Source organism: Dermacentor albipictus, chromosome 4, assembly GCF_038994185.2.
Source record: "Dermacentor albipictus isolate Rhodes 1998 colony chromosome 4, USDA_Dalb.pri_finalv2, whole genome shotgun sequence".
Classification (NCBI taxonomy): Eukaryota; Metazoa; Arthropoda; class Arachnida; order Ixodida; family Ixodidae; genus Dermacentor; species Dermacentor albipictus.
In genome coordinates this window covers 72,483,153-72,499,899 of record NC_091824.1, presented here as the reverse complement: position 1 = coordinate 72,499,899, position 16,747 = coordinate 72,483,153, and the positions used below count along the sequence as shown (strand labels likewise).

General features: G+C 48.0%; 1 protein-coding gene across 1 annotated transcript in view; it reads left to right on the top strand.

The window, feature by feature from the left end:
- The window catches only part of LOC135902080 (uncharacterized), a 112,352-nt gene that overhangs the window by 63,540 nt on the left and 32,065 nt on the right, over window positions 1–16,747 (top strand). The window contains exon 10 of the mRNA XM_070537084.1: window positions 507–650. Within this exon, the coding sequence (XP_070393185.1) occupies window positions 507–650 (144 nt within the window). The remainder of the gene's footprint in view (window positions 1–506; window positions 651–16,747) is intronic.

The following is a 16,747-nucleotide window of genomic DNA, read 5'->3' as shown; positions in this document are numbered from 1 at the left end:
GGTAATACCATGCGAATTAAGTGTAATTCGGCCTTTAATGTGTCCGTCATAGGATCTTTGGATCACACTCAGACGTGAGCGCGCTAAAAGATATTGTAGCATGTTCTCTGAACACTTGCGTCCAAGCTGCATGTATGTAAAATGCAATTTTACAAAAGCGCAATAAATAAAACAATGACATGTGGCATGCGGCATCTGCGTTTCGAACTTTAACAAATTTATGGGGTTTTACGTGCCAAAACCACTTTCTGATTACAAGGCACGCCGTAGTGGAGGACTCCAGGAAATTTCGACCGCCTGGGGTTTTTTATGTGCACCTAATTCTAAATACACGGGTGTTGCCGAAATGCGGCCGCCGGAATCCAGCCGCCGTGGCCAGGGTTTCATCTCGCAACCTCGTGTTCAGGAGCCTAATACCCAGCCACTGAGCAACCACGGCGGGTGGGCTCCTGACTGTTTAGCAAATTATTGCCCCGCATTAAAGTTCCGGCGCACTCCATTTCCAGACATGCTGGCATCATCTGTACAGGAAGGACCCTACTGGTGCTTCGATACACTACATCGGTGGTGACAAATGCGCATTCGCCGAGAGCAGTGACACAACTGGTGCAGTGATATCTTTGGAAACGCGTGCCACAATACGACACAAGGTGGGTGTTCTTAATTTACCTAAAGATACACCAGAATGGAAACAGCAGGTATGCCGATAAATTTCTAGGGGATACATTGCCCTCCTGAGTTAGCAAGGAAGCCACTTTTACTTTGATGAGAAGCTTGGTATTAGCAGCGATATCGAGCGGAGTCGCCGCCTGGAGGGAACAAAGCTAACTACGTATAGTGGCGACGGCTCCTTGCGTATTCTGCTAGCCAGTACGAGCTTCACACAAAGATGCGTGTACCTAATGCGTGTATTCTCTATGCACTGTTGGTTGTAAGAATTAGCCCAGTTGTTTACGCCGGTAAGCAGTCTTGTGACTATGCAAAGAAGAAGAATGTGGCACTGTAGCGCTGATGTTGCGTTATGATAACATCAGCGACTGCACATGTCGAGTGCACGGTTTGTGATCGTGGCGCCTCATGTTCGCCACAATAATTTGATTTTAGTGGCCGATGAACCCTTCAAGCACACCATGAAGTGCACTTGCCATCATTCTGGGCGTGAATCCAGCGCCTCAGTGACCTTTTGCCGCAATGTGCTGATTGTACCACAGTTTTGCGATACCAGGAACGATGAACGAGGCGGTGTTAACATCACTTAGTTGTAGAGCACAACAACCTACACCATTCGTATTGTCACGAGCTAAGGCAAGAGTACGCAGCAATAGTAGTAGCCAGACTCGAAGGGATGGTTCTCCGGTTGGCAGGCGATCTTTCACTTCGTCGTCTTCTTCGCCGTTCCTGCTGGGCGCGTGATGCCGACCGTTTGCTGGCTCAAAATACCAGGTGGCTTTATTCCCCTTCCCAATGAAGTATCGACTCAATGCACAAGCACAAAACTTCCACAGAAAGTACACAAATTAGCTAACACAAAGAAGGACACGCGCTGGCACACACACAGAAATGTACGCCAGTAAAAAAATGTGTTCTGTGGTCGGCAACAAAAAAAAAACAGCTTTGCAGTTCTTTGGAGGACGACGCGACGACAGCAAAAAAAAAGTTAGTTTCACCTGTAGACTTAACATCACCGTGTAAAATAAGGCTGGAGGCGGACGACATGTATAGTCTGTGCATGCGGTAAACAGCGCTTGGGCGATAGCAGGTCTCCGTCTGGAATCACTTCATAGTTCATGTCGCTTACAAGCCTTATTACTGTGCGCAGACCGAAGTACTTCCTCAGAAGTTTCTCGCGGAGGCCTCACCATCTTATGTGTATGCAAACGCAAATTTAATCACCAGGCTCGTGGGTAACTTGTTGATGGTGGAGATTGTGCCTTATTGCACCTGTACACTGCGGCTGTCTTATGTGCACATGGGCTAGTTGACGTGCCTCCTCGGCGCGCTGAATGTACTCATCGATGTCAGGAGCTAAGTGGTCGAGCTGGTCGGCGTCTTCATGCATAATCATGGCGTCTAGCATAGTTTGGACATCTCGAGCTTAAACGAAGCGAAAGGACATGAACAGTATAGTTTCCTGCGTGGCAGTGTTGTACGCAAACGTTACGCACAGCAGAATTTCGTCCCACGTTTTGTGCTGCACTTCCACGTACACTGTCGTCCTTTATGAAAGGGAACACGCGAGCGCGTGGCCTGCGCTCTGCGGCGGCTGCCCACAGCGCCATCAGCCGACAGCTAAAGAAAGCACGTCCGCTTTTGGCGTCATCTATTGGCAAACAAAATAACCAGTCATGGCCGGTGGACAAGCGCTGCTAGATTATGCTCCCTCGCCGCTCGCGCAACGGGCGAGGCCTGCAGCGCGTCGTCTGCTGGTAACAAATCGAGCGTCGTGCACGAGCACGAACAAAACGTAGAAGCTCTGTCTCTCGCCTTACGCCTTTTGCGCTTCGCCTAAACTAGAGCTATATAGGTGAGGGCGATGCACTCAGCGGAAGGTTTGGTTGTTATTTATCTATAACTGAATGATACCCTCTATCATTCAGTTATAACTATAACTATAACTATATAATTATAACTGTACTATAACGCAGTATGCAGCATTAGAGTCCTCCAGCGAATAAATGTGTGAATTTTCATGGAAATATGCTTAGCTTCAGTTGTATTGTCCCTGTGTCGGGAATGAAAGTAGAAATACCAGCTTAGACTCGCTCGAGGATAAATTTCAATCCAACCTTGCATGGCACTAACCCCCGAATTCGAGCGTTTCCGTGTGCGCGAATCCGTGCGTGCAGTTAAAAAAGACGACGGTAGCGATTCCCCTCGGCTAAATGGTCACTGTGTGTGCGATAATCGGCAGCAGTCCTTCAAAACCCCTGCATGGTTTTCAACCGAGTGGCAGCGCTATGATCAGTTCGGTCGGTGGACCAAGTTCGAGTCTATGACCATTGAAGAATACCGGGGTAAAGATAGCAGTGATAATGTACTAGTTCATACGTGTAAATATGGGCTCCAAAATATTACGAGAGGGAAAGGTAGGGTGCTGAACGCCTTGCGTACTGGCTTGATAAAAAGTCATAGGGGCATGAGTAGTTTAATTCCTTATTTTTGTGGGCCATGAGGCAGTTCATTGCATCAACTACAAGGAGGCCACTAAAAGCAGCAAACAGGATCGTTCAGGCCTTCAAGACGGAACACCGCAAGAAGGACGCTCAGCACAGGCACTGACCTCGGGCAACAACTGAATACGAAGACCGTGTGATTGTGGCTGCAGTAGCACTGAAGTCGCAGACAACAGTCCCTGAAGTACTGAAGGAACTTGGCATTAGGGCGTGCGAGACGACTGCGACGCGCCGCCTCGACGAAGCTGGTCTCAAAAAGAGGATTGCTTGCAGGAATCCACTGCTTCGAGGCACCAACAAAGCCAAACGCCTGCAGTTTGGGAAGGATCACGCAGATTGGATTACGTCCGACTGGGAAAGTGTTGTATTCACCGACGAAGGTTCATTCACGACCCGGTGGGACCAGGGACGGAGTGTGGCGCTCAGAAAACCGCCGGTAGGTGACGCTTTATCCTTAACGGTAATTATATCACTGTAAGAAGTGCTGAATAAACTCTACCGGGCGGTTACCCTTCTTTATGCATTCAGTGATATTGTAGGCTATCAAGTTCTCTCTGGCGTAGACGCCAGAGAGAACTTGATATTCAAGGCACGGTGTTAGATTACGTTCACCAGCATTAAATTGTAGCTGTGTTCTCTAATATTATTAATATGATTACCCTCATCAGTATTAGTTCGCATTTAAAGACACTTTAGCACGTGCTGAAAGTATAGACACGGAAGAAGAGGCAGTAGGCTGGCAACTGCCACAAACAGAGGCACACCACCAGCCCAATTGCTGTTTCGATATAAGAAAATAGAAAACAGCAAACTAACTTGAAATAAATACGAAAGTGAATAAAAACCTAAAACAGTACGAAACGTATACATGAACAGCCGGCGATAAATGCGCGCGCCATGTAGCACAGCGGAATACCCCACGTTTGGCGTAAAGGAAGGGTATTCGAGATAAGTTGAGTGACTGTTGGTTTCGTGTCAATGCATAATCTAATGATACTTTTCTGCAGTTACAGACCAGGATACCTCCAGTGAGTGGCTGCAAGTGGGCGTTCAGCAGTGTGCGTGTGGGGCTTGGTCGACCAGCCCGCATAGAGGACAGATTCACGTTTGCCACCTACTGCTCAATCCAGGACGACGTGATGGTGCCCTGCATGCTGAATGGGCCCTTCCCGGAAGGTGATTACATCTTCCAGCAAAACAAGTCGCCCATCCACACATCCGGAAGGGTGACAAACTTTTTCGAGGATCATGGAATCGGCCCTCTAAGGTGGCCGCCCCAGTCTCCAGACCTTAACATTATTGAGAACGTGCAACGCCTTTTGAAAACTGCGCTGGCGGCTCGGTCTGCACGGACTATCGGCCAACGAGTGGAAGCGACTGAGAAGCAACAGATCACTAACGGCCGCCTTGTATAACTCGCTACCCTGAAGAATGGCAGCTGTCGTCGCAGCAAATGGGGACGGCACGAGATATGGAGAAGTGCGTCGACACAACATATTTCAGATTTTTGTTTTGTTTTGGTGCTCAATACAAAAGAAAAATATACGTATATCTTTTATGTCAATAAATGTATTGATATCTGTTTTTGCATTTTGCGCTCGCGTCTTTTACATTACAGCTACAAGATTCATTAAAATATTTACAAACCTTTCTAACATTTTTTTTTGCTTCAAGTTTCTTACGTAGCAGTATTCCTTCGCTATCATCACGGTCAGGGTGCTTTGATTGTGCATGGCGTTATAGCATCAAGTGCAGATATACTAAACGACAGAAAACTTTCTCTGCCGACAGGCAAGTACTTTCCGGGTAAGTGGGAATCTGCCTCGAAGGAAAATTTCCGCGACGTTCAGTGATACACTTTCGAAAAAGCAAACCACAACCAAACCTTCCGCTGAGTGCATCGCCCTTACCTATATAGCTCTAGTTTAGGCGAAGCGCAATAGGCGTAAGGCGAGAGACAGAGCTTCTACGTTTTGATCATGCTCGTGCAGGACGCTCGATTTGTTACCAGCAGACGACGCGCTGCAGGCATCGCCCGTTTCGCGAGCGGTGAGGGAGCATAGTCTAGCAGCGCTTGTCCACCGGCCATGACTGGTCATTTTGTTTGCCAATAGATGACGCCAAAAGCGGACGTGCTTTCTTTAGCTGTCGGCTGATGGCGCTGTGGGCAGCCGCTGCAGAGCGCAGGCCACGCGCTCACGTGTTCCCTTTCATAAAGGACGACTGTGTACATAGCGATTATGTCTGTCAATGTTTTATTTAGTCTTTCTGTCAAGCCATTAGTATGACACTGGTATGCAGCGGCCTTTAGATGATTCGTGTAACTGAACTTGAAGATGTCGTCCAGAAGCTTTGCGGTAAATGCCGTCCCACGGTCAATGATGATGGATGATGGTGCGCCATGCCGAAGCAAATTTTCAAGCATAAAAAACTGGGCTACTTCAGATGCTGTTCCCGCGTGGTAGTGCCTTCGTCTCAGCGTAACGCATCAAGTAATCAGTAGCGACAATGACCCACTTGTTTCCCAAGAAAGAAAAGGGAAATGGTCCCCATTCCAACTTGATCAAACGGCATACGCGGAGGATCGATGGGTTGGAGAGGGCCTGAAAGCTTGAAGGGTGGTGACTTGTGGCGCTGGCCTTCACGGCATCCTTTCACGTAGCGTTTGACGCAAGCAGTCAGTCTAGGCCAGAAGTACAGTTGCCGTACGCTGTCTAGAGTACTTGTGCAGCCCAAGTGACCAAATGTCGGTTCGTCGTGGTAGGCTAATAGGATGTCGTCGCGAAGGGCTTGATGTACTACTATAGAAGATGTGGTTTGTCGCCGGCACCTGTGTGTCTTTTGTATAATATGCCCTCTCGTAGGCAAAATGACGACAACCGTGGCGAAATAGAGCGAGGAATGGACGCGGTGCCGCCTTCTCAGTGATGGATGATGGGTCTTAACTCAGCGTCTCAGCGCTGTTTAGCGAGCAGATCAGGCCCGCTGAAGCCTCCCACGAAGGCACTGTCGTCTTCCTCATCAGGATTCTGATATTCAACAGGTGCTCGTTATAGCGTGTCAGTATCTTCATGTTTTCTGCCTGACTTGTATACAATGGTGATGTTAAATTCCTGGATTCGCAGACTCCAACGTGCCAATCGTCCAGAAGTGTCTCGGAGGTTGGCCAACCAGTACATCGCGTGATGATTGGTCACAAGTTTAAATGGCCGCCCGTACAGATAGGGCCTAAACTTTGTGGTAGCCCAAATAACCGCGAAGAACTCCTTCTCAGTGGTGGAATAATTGAACTCTGCGCGTGATAGAGTGCGGCTCACGTACGTGATAACTCGTTTAGTCCGGTCTTGCCGTTGCATTAGGATAGCTCCGGGACCGATATTGCTGGCGTCAGTGCGCACTTCTGTGTCAGCATCCCCATCCAAAATGACCGAGCACAAAGAAGACAATCGAAGTTGTAGCTCCGCAAAGGCTTTCTGTTCTTCATCAGTCCATAGGAATGACGTGTCGTCCCGCGTAAGGTGAATTAGTGGCTGTGCAGTATTCGGAAATTTTTCAATGAAGCGTCAATACTATGCATGTAAGGCCAAAAAAACTTTTCTTGTTGGTTGGAGTGGGAAAAGCAGCTACGGCAGCAGTCTTCTCGGGATCGCGCCGAACACCTGCCGCGCTCACGACGTGACCAAGGAACACCATTTCCTCGTAACCGAAATGGAATTTCTCTGGCTTGAGGGTAAGGTCAGCCAATCGAATGGCTTCGAGTACATTCTGAAGGCGTCGAAGGTGCTCACAAAAGTTTCCAAAAAGGCAACGACATCATCGAGATAGACGAGGCAGCTTTTTCCATTTGAGGTCAGCGAGAACGGATTCCATCATTCACTGAATGTGGCTGGAGCAGCACAGAGGCAGAGAGGGAGTACTCTAAATTCGTAGACCCCGTCCGGAGTCACGAAAGCATTTGCTCACGGTCCCATTCATCTACTTAAATTTGCCAGTAGCCACTTTTCAGATCGATAGAGGAGAAATACTTCGCGCGCCTCAGCCAGAACCGTCGACACGAGGCAACGGGTACACGTCTTTCTATGTGACGTTGTTTAGCTCCCGGTAGTCAACACAAAACTGAAGCGTGCCATTTTTATTTTTAACAGGAACGACTGGCGATCACCAGGGACTGCATGAAGGCTGTATTACGCCGTCTTGAAGCATTTTCTTCATCTGCGTTTGTGTCGCATTTCGCTCGGTCGGGGAGACACAATAAGGATGTTGCCGTATGTGGGGCACGTCGTCATACTTGATGATACCGTGTTTCGTAATCGATCTTTGACGTATCTTCGACGACCGTGCAAAGCAAGTGTGCAACTCGAGCAACAGCTCACGCAAAGGATGTTTGTTCTCTTCAAGAAACATTGGACTAACGTCGACGTTAGATAGAGGTGCTTCAGCAGTGCCGATTGCCGCGGTAACAAAACGCTCAGTCACATCGGTGATCGGGTCGGCGTAGGTGATGCCAGTACCGGGAAAAAGGTGCTGGTGTCCGTAGGTGAATTTTTTACAAGGACCTCGCAGTAGCCATCATGGAGATCAATAAGGCTTCTTGCTGCGCAAAAACCTCGAGAAAGCAGGAGAGAACGATGACTTTCCGCGACCGCTTCACCGTGTAAGAGTCTGTCACATGCCACTTGAACCACGAGACTTGCACGCTGTGGTAACGCGACAGCGTCGTCTATGACACGAAGAGATGCTGGAGGGTGGATGATGTAGGCCGTCGCGGTGTCGTCTTTGTCTAGAAAGTGACGAGGCGTTGTCGAAAGTCAATGATAGCTCCGTGCTCCCTGAGAAAGTCCATGCCGATAATTTGGTCTAGAGAACACTGAGGGCGAGTGCTCAATCTGGCAACACACGTAGTGCCGTGAATCTGTATTCGCGCAGTGCACATGCCGAGTGGTGTGACGATGTGCCCATCAACTGTCCGAACTGGCGTTTGATTCAAAGGCGTGATCACTTTCTTCGGAAGGGTGTCCAGTTTTTCGCTGATTATAGAACAATCGGCTCCAGTGTCCACTGAAGCAGTCAATTCACGACCGTCAGGCAGTATAGGAATGTCCAAAGAAATTCTTCCGTAATCAGCAGGTACTGTTGTTGTCGATGTATCGTCGGTCCGCGCACGTGTCAGCAGGGGTCCTTGAGCACGTCCAGACTGAGCGGTTTCACCCCCGAAGGTCGCTGTGGTTAGCTTTGCCGGCATCAGCTGGGCGACCGACCCTCCACCACGCTCGAATACGTAAGGCGAGTCGGGGAAAACCGCAGCGGCGAAGGGGAGCGTGACTGGTGTCGAGCTGATGGGCATCCGCGCTGCTGGGCAATGTATTCTTCAATTTCAGGAGGACGCTGGCCGAACCTGGGTCGCAGTGAGTTCGCTGAGAATCTGCGTAGTATGAGCTTTCGATAGGAGCCCTGTAGGTAGACATGCCCAACTTAACCACAGTGAAAGCTAAAGGGACGGCGACAGATGCCCACCACACGTCTGATTTCCTTGGGGCCTGTTGGTGGTACTGGTAATACGAGGCCGTTTGGATGGGCTGTAGCATGGCCGGGAACGTGGTGCGAAGCGGGGACGGTGGTGGGGCAGGTTGCCTCAATGCTTGCGAATATGACATACGGAGGCGGTAATTTCTTAGCGGTAGATCTTCTGTGTTGAAGGGTGGTTCTCTCAGCGTATGCTGTACTTCGTCACGGGGAACGCTGGACAATGAGCTGAGCATCGGTTGTGAGGGTACCGACAGTTTCCGGAGTTCTTCGCAGATTACAGAACGGATGAGCTCTCGAAAGAAATGGACGTGACCCTCGAGAGCTCCGAAGAAGTCCGTAAGTGAGGCAGCGTTCACTTCGCGCTCGTATGATGGTGCCAGCTGCCGAAGAGTCTGTTCCATGGTGACGGCCTTGGAAAGATATTCTGACACAGTCTTGGGAGGACTATGCATGAGACCGCCAAACAGCTGCTCTTTCATTCCGCGCATCATATAGCGCACTTCCTTTTCTTCCGAAATGCTGGGGTGGGCTCGTCGAAACAGACGCGTCATGTCCTCGACACACAATGCTGCACCCTCGTTCGACATTTGTATACGGGACTGGAGATCACGCTCAGCTCGGTCTCGGCGATCAGGGCTCGAATGCATCTCAAAAATCCGGGGCTTGAATTCTGCCCATGAAGTTAGGGCATCTGCACGGTTCTCATAGCAAGCACGTTCGCCATCGTTAATGCCGAAGTATACGTTTCTCAGTTTGTCTGCGTCATCCCACTTGTTGAACGCGGTAACATGTTCATAGTGCGCCAGCCAATTTTCAACATCCTCATGTACGGCGCCGTTGAAGGGATTCGGCGTTCACGGATTGAGTAGCGTACAATGAATCGGCGTTGTGCCTTCCATACCGGTTGGGGTGGTCGGAGCTGTCATTTTTTCTGGGAGGAGTCCAAACTCAGGCGATTCTCCACGTATCCTTCTGCTGGCGGTGTGTACAGGCGTAACAACCGGTACAGTGTTGGAGCTCCTGCTGCTCGGAGGGGTTTGGTGCATAGATTAGATTGCCCAGCACCTCCACCAGTTTGTCACGCGCTAAAGCAAGAGTAAGCAGCAGTATTTGTAGCCAGACACGAAATGACGGCTCATCATCTGGCGCGCGATCTTTGACTTCGTCGTCTTCTGCGTCGTTTTTGCTAGGCACGCAATGCTGACAGCTTGCTGGCTCAAAGACGAATTGGCAATATGACATGTTGTAATAGATATGTTAATATACGTTTAATTGTTTGAATTTAAGTGTTGGACAACATGAGCATCTACGTCAATGTAAAGAAATAACACAGGGCTAAGTACACTACCCTGAGGAACGCCGCGGTAGCTATAATGTAGAGAAGTATGGCCTTCCTCAGTGCTTACAAAAAAATTACCGACGATTACGTTACTTCCTAATGCGAAATTTGAGCGCAGCAAATAAGCTGTTTCACCTTTTTGATAGATTGAGGCAAAGAAATCGAGCAACACATGTATGCGCTATCACAGAATTTTTTTTTTATTTTTCACACGTATTCCTTTAACAAAGACTCCACTAACAGTTCTTGACAGTCATGAAGGAAGCTTTGTGGTCGGAGAAATAGACTGATATATGTTCGACTTGGTACACCAATGCTTGATTCTCAAAGACGAGATCTATACAAGTGCCTCGCGAGGTTGTCACAGCCGTGGGACGCGTTACGAGCGAGAGGAACGGGATGTTCTCCCGCATAAGTGTTAGGAAATTGCTGTTTGTCTTTATGTCAACATTAAAGTCCCCCACTACTAACATCGGTGTGGATCGATGGACGGTTAATGCGAGTTGCAGGAAGTGCACGACGTCTTTCGTGAGTGCGGTAGCGGACTCACGAAAGCGGTATCAGTCGGTCGCTGCTAGCGCTGGGGGGATGAAAGGGGGGCGGAGCTGGTTACGAGGCCGACGATAACGCCGACGACGACGCGAAACCCAGGAACGGACGCCAAAGAGCCATTTGTGTAGCCAGCCCTCCTCCACAATCTCTCCTCCTCCCTTCCATCATCCTCCCTCGCCCGGAGAGCCGACAGCGCGCATGCGCGGCGGCGGAGCAGATTCGTCGGCGAGCTGGTTACGAGGCAGACGACGACGCGAAACCCAGGAACGGACGCCAAAGAGCCATTTGTGTAGCCAGCCCTCCTCCACAATCTCTCCTCCTCCCTTCCATCATCCTCCCTCGCCCGGAGAGCCGACAGCGCGCATGCGCGGCGGCGGAGCAGCAGATTCGTCGGCGAGCTGGTTACGAGGCCGACGCCGACGACGACAACGCCGACGACGACGCGAAACCCAGGAACGGACGCCAAAGAGCTGCGCTCTAAAATTCGAGGACGCTTAAGCTTCGCCTTCAAGAGTGGAACGTGACAGCGTTTCCGTCGACCCGCCAAGGGGTGTAAGACAATGCGCCATGGCGCAGCGATCACTTACGAGGTGCCCCGCGTCGGACTTTGCACCTACCAATCACGCGGTGAGCGTCGAGCAACGCAGCGTTCGGCGCGGCAACGAAACGTGCACCTGAGCAAGCGGAACGAACCAAAGAACTCGGTGTCTCGAAGGGAGAAACGATGTACGCCGGCCAAACGTCGTGATCGGCACGGGCAGAGAGATAGACAGGTAGTGATCTAAAGAAAGGAAGGACGCTTCATTCTGCCACCAGTGAGGGAGCATGGCACGGCGTCGTCAGGAGAGAGGGAGTCCGAGCCGCGATGCGCTTCGCACCGGTCCCCGCACAGCTGCAATGCGCGCGTAGCCCCCCACCTGTCCGGGCAGCGCCGTACATAGACAGGAAGGGCTCTTCTGTGTTTGCCGCAAGATGGCATTGCGTGTGCGGAAAGCGCAGAAGAAATGTAGCGAAACGCACTTAGCTACTCGTGTAACTGCGACTTCTGTAAGGTAGATGTTCAGAATTACCGATATACAGCGTAGTATAACTTTCTACGGCTCGTTTCCACTCTCGTGGCTGAGTGGTAGCGTCTCCGTCTCACACTCCGGAGACCCTGGTTCGATTTTCACCCAGCCCTTCTGGCAAGTTATTTTTTATTCATGAAATGCCTCCCGAGATTTATCGCTCACGGCCAACGCCGCCGACACCGACGCTGATGGCACGGGATTTTCTGCGGCACGAGCCCTTTTAACGCTGTCGCCTTAAAATGTGGGCAGCAAAGTCCATTTACGATCGCAGCTTGGTGGGAAAGGTCGACGTCGAGTTCTGCCTCGAATTTGTGTGCAGAAACTCCCTCTGGCGCCTCTATGACATCAAGGTGCGTGATGGGGCCGCACAGTGGTGCATTGAAAATTTGCAGAGGGCGCAGCAGGTGGAGACGGCCGAACGTTTGGTCGAAGCCTACACCGACGATCCGGCACTGTCTTATCCTGAGGCACGATGCTTATTTGGGACGTGACCACCTACCTGGACCGGTAACCGCCGGCGAATACCATAGCCCCCACCACCAAAGCACTGTTTCCGGAGAGTGCACGGAGGAGCTCTCGTTTTACCCGATATACTTTGGAGAGCCGCAGCGCATAGAACCCGAAGTCAGAGCAACCGTCATTGAATCAACAAACCAACCAAGCAATCGAACGGATGCACTGCCTCACGAATTCGAACACGCAAACTCATGCGTGCCTAAAACACAGAAAGACAGTAACGTTGTTTGTGTTATAGGGCCGCTGACACGGACAGATAGGAAGTTTTGATTAAACGCTGGAGGTTGTTAGGTGGACTCTAAGAACCGTTCTGCCGCAAGAAATTTTAAGAGTGGTTCATTCATAGCCGAGACGAATATTTCATTGCCGCGAAGACATTATTTTTGAGGCGAGCTTCCCCGCTAACACAGACACACTCTGCACTTTCCCCCGTCTAGGTTCCACAATCGAAAGTCTTTCCCTGCGTTCTCCAAAACCGGAGCTGGAACATCGCGTGATGCACAAGTTACGGGCCTGGCCTTTTTTTTCTTGCTTTTATGCTGAGTGGCGCACTTCCGCTAACCGTCTCGTGGGCGGGCTGTGGCGTTTGTATCGTTTCGCGCAGCCCAAGATTTGGCGCGCTATGCATGAGAACACCTGACTAGCGGTAAATGTTAGTACTGCACGAACACTATCTCAGACACAAGCGGATCACAGAGCATGATCACACGCTGGAACATTGTAGAAAATAACATTGTTTCACTGTATGCTCACGCGAGTGCGCCACATGGGAACAAGCATACGAAACAGAAGTGCATCTTGCCATGGTGCGAAGTAAAGCCAGGACACGCAGACACACAGTTTCTGTGCTTTATCATTTCTCCAAACTTTATTTCCTTTATATGAGCAACAACTTAACAAAGAACTTTTTGTTGGCTAAGTCAATTCTCGAAATCACGTGTTGTTGTGAGCGGCGTGAAAGCACTGCCTTGTGCACTAGCGCGACAGATGTCGACATTCCGGGTGGAAAAGCGGCGCCCGCGTTCGTATAGGCACTGCGGCCCTATAAATGTGTTTCGCATTGGTTTCAAGAATTATTTATTTCGTACTTTTTGCACGAACGGTAAGAGCAGGGTCATCGCCGGAGGACCAAATTCAGTCAGGATGCTGCTTTGCATGCCGAAGAAAGCTTTGGTTGTTGACGGTTGGTCGCGTACATAGTTGGACGCCAAATCCACGAGCCGGCGCAGCGCGAAGAAGACAGCCAAGTAAACAATTCTCAGGAGATCGTAATTCGGTAGTTTTGTCTGAACATGTTGAACGACGATAAAGCGCACCTCGCAAGCACAATGCCACAATAATTCAAATGCGCCACAAATGCCCCTATTCGTTCGCATCGCACAGAATAATGCATCCTCTCGGAACGCCCTTGCGACCATCGATGACCGTGTGCTTCGAGCATCGCTTTTGAGTGTATGAGCGCTCGGTGCCCCACGCTGTAATATATTGGGCTACTCCATTACTGTCACAAAGGCCACATTAATTAAATAATTCAGTACACATACGTCACCTGTATGGCATTACCGCGGGGGGGAGGGGGGGTTAAAATAGATGGGTTCACAATGAAAAAAAAAATGTTCGTCAATATCGAAAGAATACATCAGGAAACGCAACATCAGTGAGCTACTGAAATTCACAGTATAGCGGTAGAGAAACTTACAAAGGGTAAAATAACTTCCAGAGCAACAAAAATGGGAAAACAGCGCACACAGTAGTGTACGTTCAGAAATGAATAAAAGATCATTCATATAATATGGCTCTCAATAGCATTTTCAATACGAGACGCTGCCAGCTCTTCATTAGGGAGCTCATTCGAATCGTTAATCATGTTGGGGAGTAAAATGTACATTGAAACAGATCGGTATGCCACTGATAAGCTCTATGTTTGTTAGCGTGGGTTATCGTAGATGAAACGTAATGCGCCTCTTTAATCAACAATGTTTGGCCAATACCAGTTTTACTTTTGTATATATTTAAAGGAATTCAAATCTTACGATTCTCCTGCGTGAAAGGAGAGTTTATGAACCCAAACATTCCCGTATTCCAAATCCTCCGACAGTAAATTTATACTTTACTGTTACGAAACACGCTGCGTGCTTCTGGACAAGCTCTATTTTGTCTAAGAAGTTTTTAGCGTAGGGGTCCCAGAAAAGGTAGGCGTGCATATTTTAGAACAGGCCTAACGCTAGTCAAGTAGAAGGTTCCTTGCTGTGATGACAGAGAATGCCTAAAATTTAGTTATAGAAAGTGGAGAAAACGGTAAGCTATAGCGGCAATTAGGTTATTATAATTAAACCAGTCATGCGTTTCAGAAAACCCAATTCCTGGGTATTTAACATGCTCAGTGGTACTGAGTGCAATATTATTATAGGTATAGGAACTGGGGAATTTTTTTTTGCAAACTGCCCGTGGTAACATTTAGTCACCTGCCGCCCGTTTCACCGACAGACACTTCTTCAAGGTCTCCCTGCACGACCGACATATCGGCATGTCATTTCACTGGACGACACATGACACAGCCGTTGGCATAACGCATATTGGTTGATTTAAGGCCTACTATCAGATAATTTATATAAACGGGAGATAAATGTGGTCCCAGTACAGAGCCTTGAAGCACTCGCGATAGGCCGTGCATTGGAGGTGATGCCACACCACTAAGAACAACTTGCTGTTTGTGCAGGTGTAAACAATTCTTTATTGAGTCGAGAATATGTTTTGGAATCCCTAGCAATGATTTTAGGCAAAGCAAATTGTGCAGGTTGACATAGAATGCTTTCTGCAAATCTACAAAAATTGCCTCAATTTATTCACCACTGTGCAAGATGACTACAATGTCATGCACAAATTTGGTTAGTTGTGTTACGCACAAAAAAACAGAGCGTAACTCACGTTTAGTTAAGGTTCAAAAGTTATTTGCTTGAAAATGTTTCATCAGATAAGAGTAAAGGACTTGTTCGAGAGTTTTACAGCAAACGGAAGTTAAAGATACTGGCTTGCAATTGATTAGTGCGTACAATCACTCTCATTAAATAGTGAAGTTGCGTTGGCTGTCTTCCAATATTCGGGCAGCTTTTGAATTTCTAGTGAATTTTAAATGATATTACTGAAAAAGGCGGTATCGACCCTTATAAAAATTTTAATCATATATTTCAGACCATCTTTAGGCTATTGCTACTTGAACCTACCAACAGTTAAAACAAATCGTTGTCTTGAGGCTTCCTAACAACTGCCTAGTAACGCCGTAGAAACAAATGGCCAGCAATTTGAATCAATAGGCCAGCATTATTTCGAATCATGTTCCTATCTTCTCGGTCAACTTCCTGCTAACTGTTTAGAAATACTTTTCTTTCGGCCTCATAATAATGTTTATTAAATTGAAGTATTATCAAAGGCTGTCTGTCAACCCTACTAATAGCCTAGAAACAGTTTTCTTTAGACGTCTTATTAACGTTCATTAAATTGAAGCACGATCACACATTATCTGTATGTATCCTATTCACAATTTGCTAGCGCTTTCTTTAGACACCCTAGTAGCCCTTGGCCACCACTTCACCACATACATTTAACAGAAGCATGTTTGTAGATTTTCTCAACATCCTATCAGCATTCCACAAGCAATCATTCAGGCTTTACTATAATTTTATTAATTATTTCTTATCTCCTACCAACATATGCTTTTAGATATTCTAGAACCAATGTCCACAATCAGTCACAGTGTACGAATGAAAACATGTTGAACGCTGCTTATAAATTTATGATAACCTTACCTTCAAATTTATAGCTTTAAATCAGCCAGTGTACCATCCTATATTGCCCAAACCGCAACTAATCTTTTGATCTTCTGGTTCCCATTAACACCGGCTGCCTTATGGATATTTATGAGATGTTAGTGGAGTATTGATATATTATAAGCTCTTATCGCCCTGTGAAGCTGAAGCCATAGTGTGCAAAAGGAGCTACTGTTAATAAAGGTGTGAGAAATTGCGAACGCTGCGATCATTGCATCACACGTTTATTACATTCAATCAGTCAAACTTGACAACAGCAGAAATGAGAATAAAGTTATGCGAAGCTGCTTTAGCATTCTGGGCGTTAATTCCAGCTGCACCTTAGCTTTAATGGATATGTTTCTTTTTTGTTAGCCTGCCGACGTACGATTCTGGACTTTGTATCATTAACAAAAAAGGAGTGAGTAGTAGTCAGCTGTGCATCTCAGATGTGTGCTTTAGGTAAGTAAAACAAAAAAAGATAATAGAAAGCAGACAATGATTTAAGTTCGCATGCGTGAAACTATAAGCTAAATATTTCACGGGCTCTCATTTTGAACAGCCTGAGCAGGAAATAGCGAAGAATGAATTCATGATCATACATTATTTACCGCACATTTTCTTCACGATCTCTGTCAAAACGTAGTGTTGGTACGCTTCATGTTTATAGTAACTTCAAGCGAACGGCATTACCCGGCGCTGTTCAAGTGTGTAAGAAAATAATTTTTAAAATATTTCATGTCAGTACAGCTCACGCTTGTAACA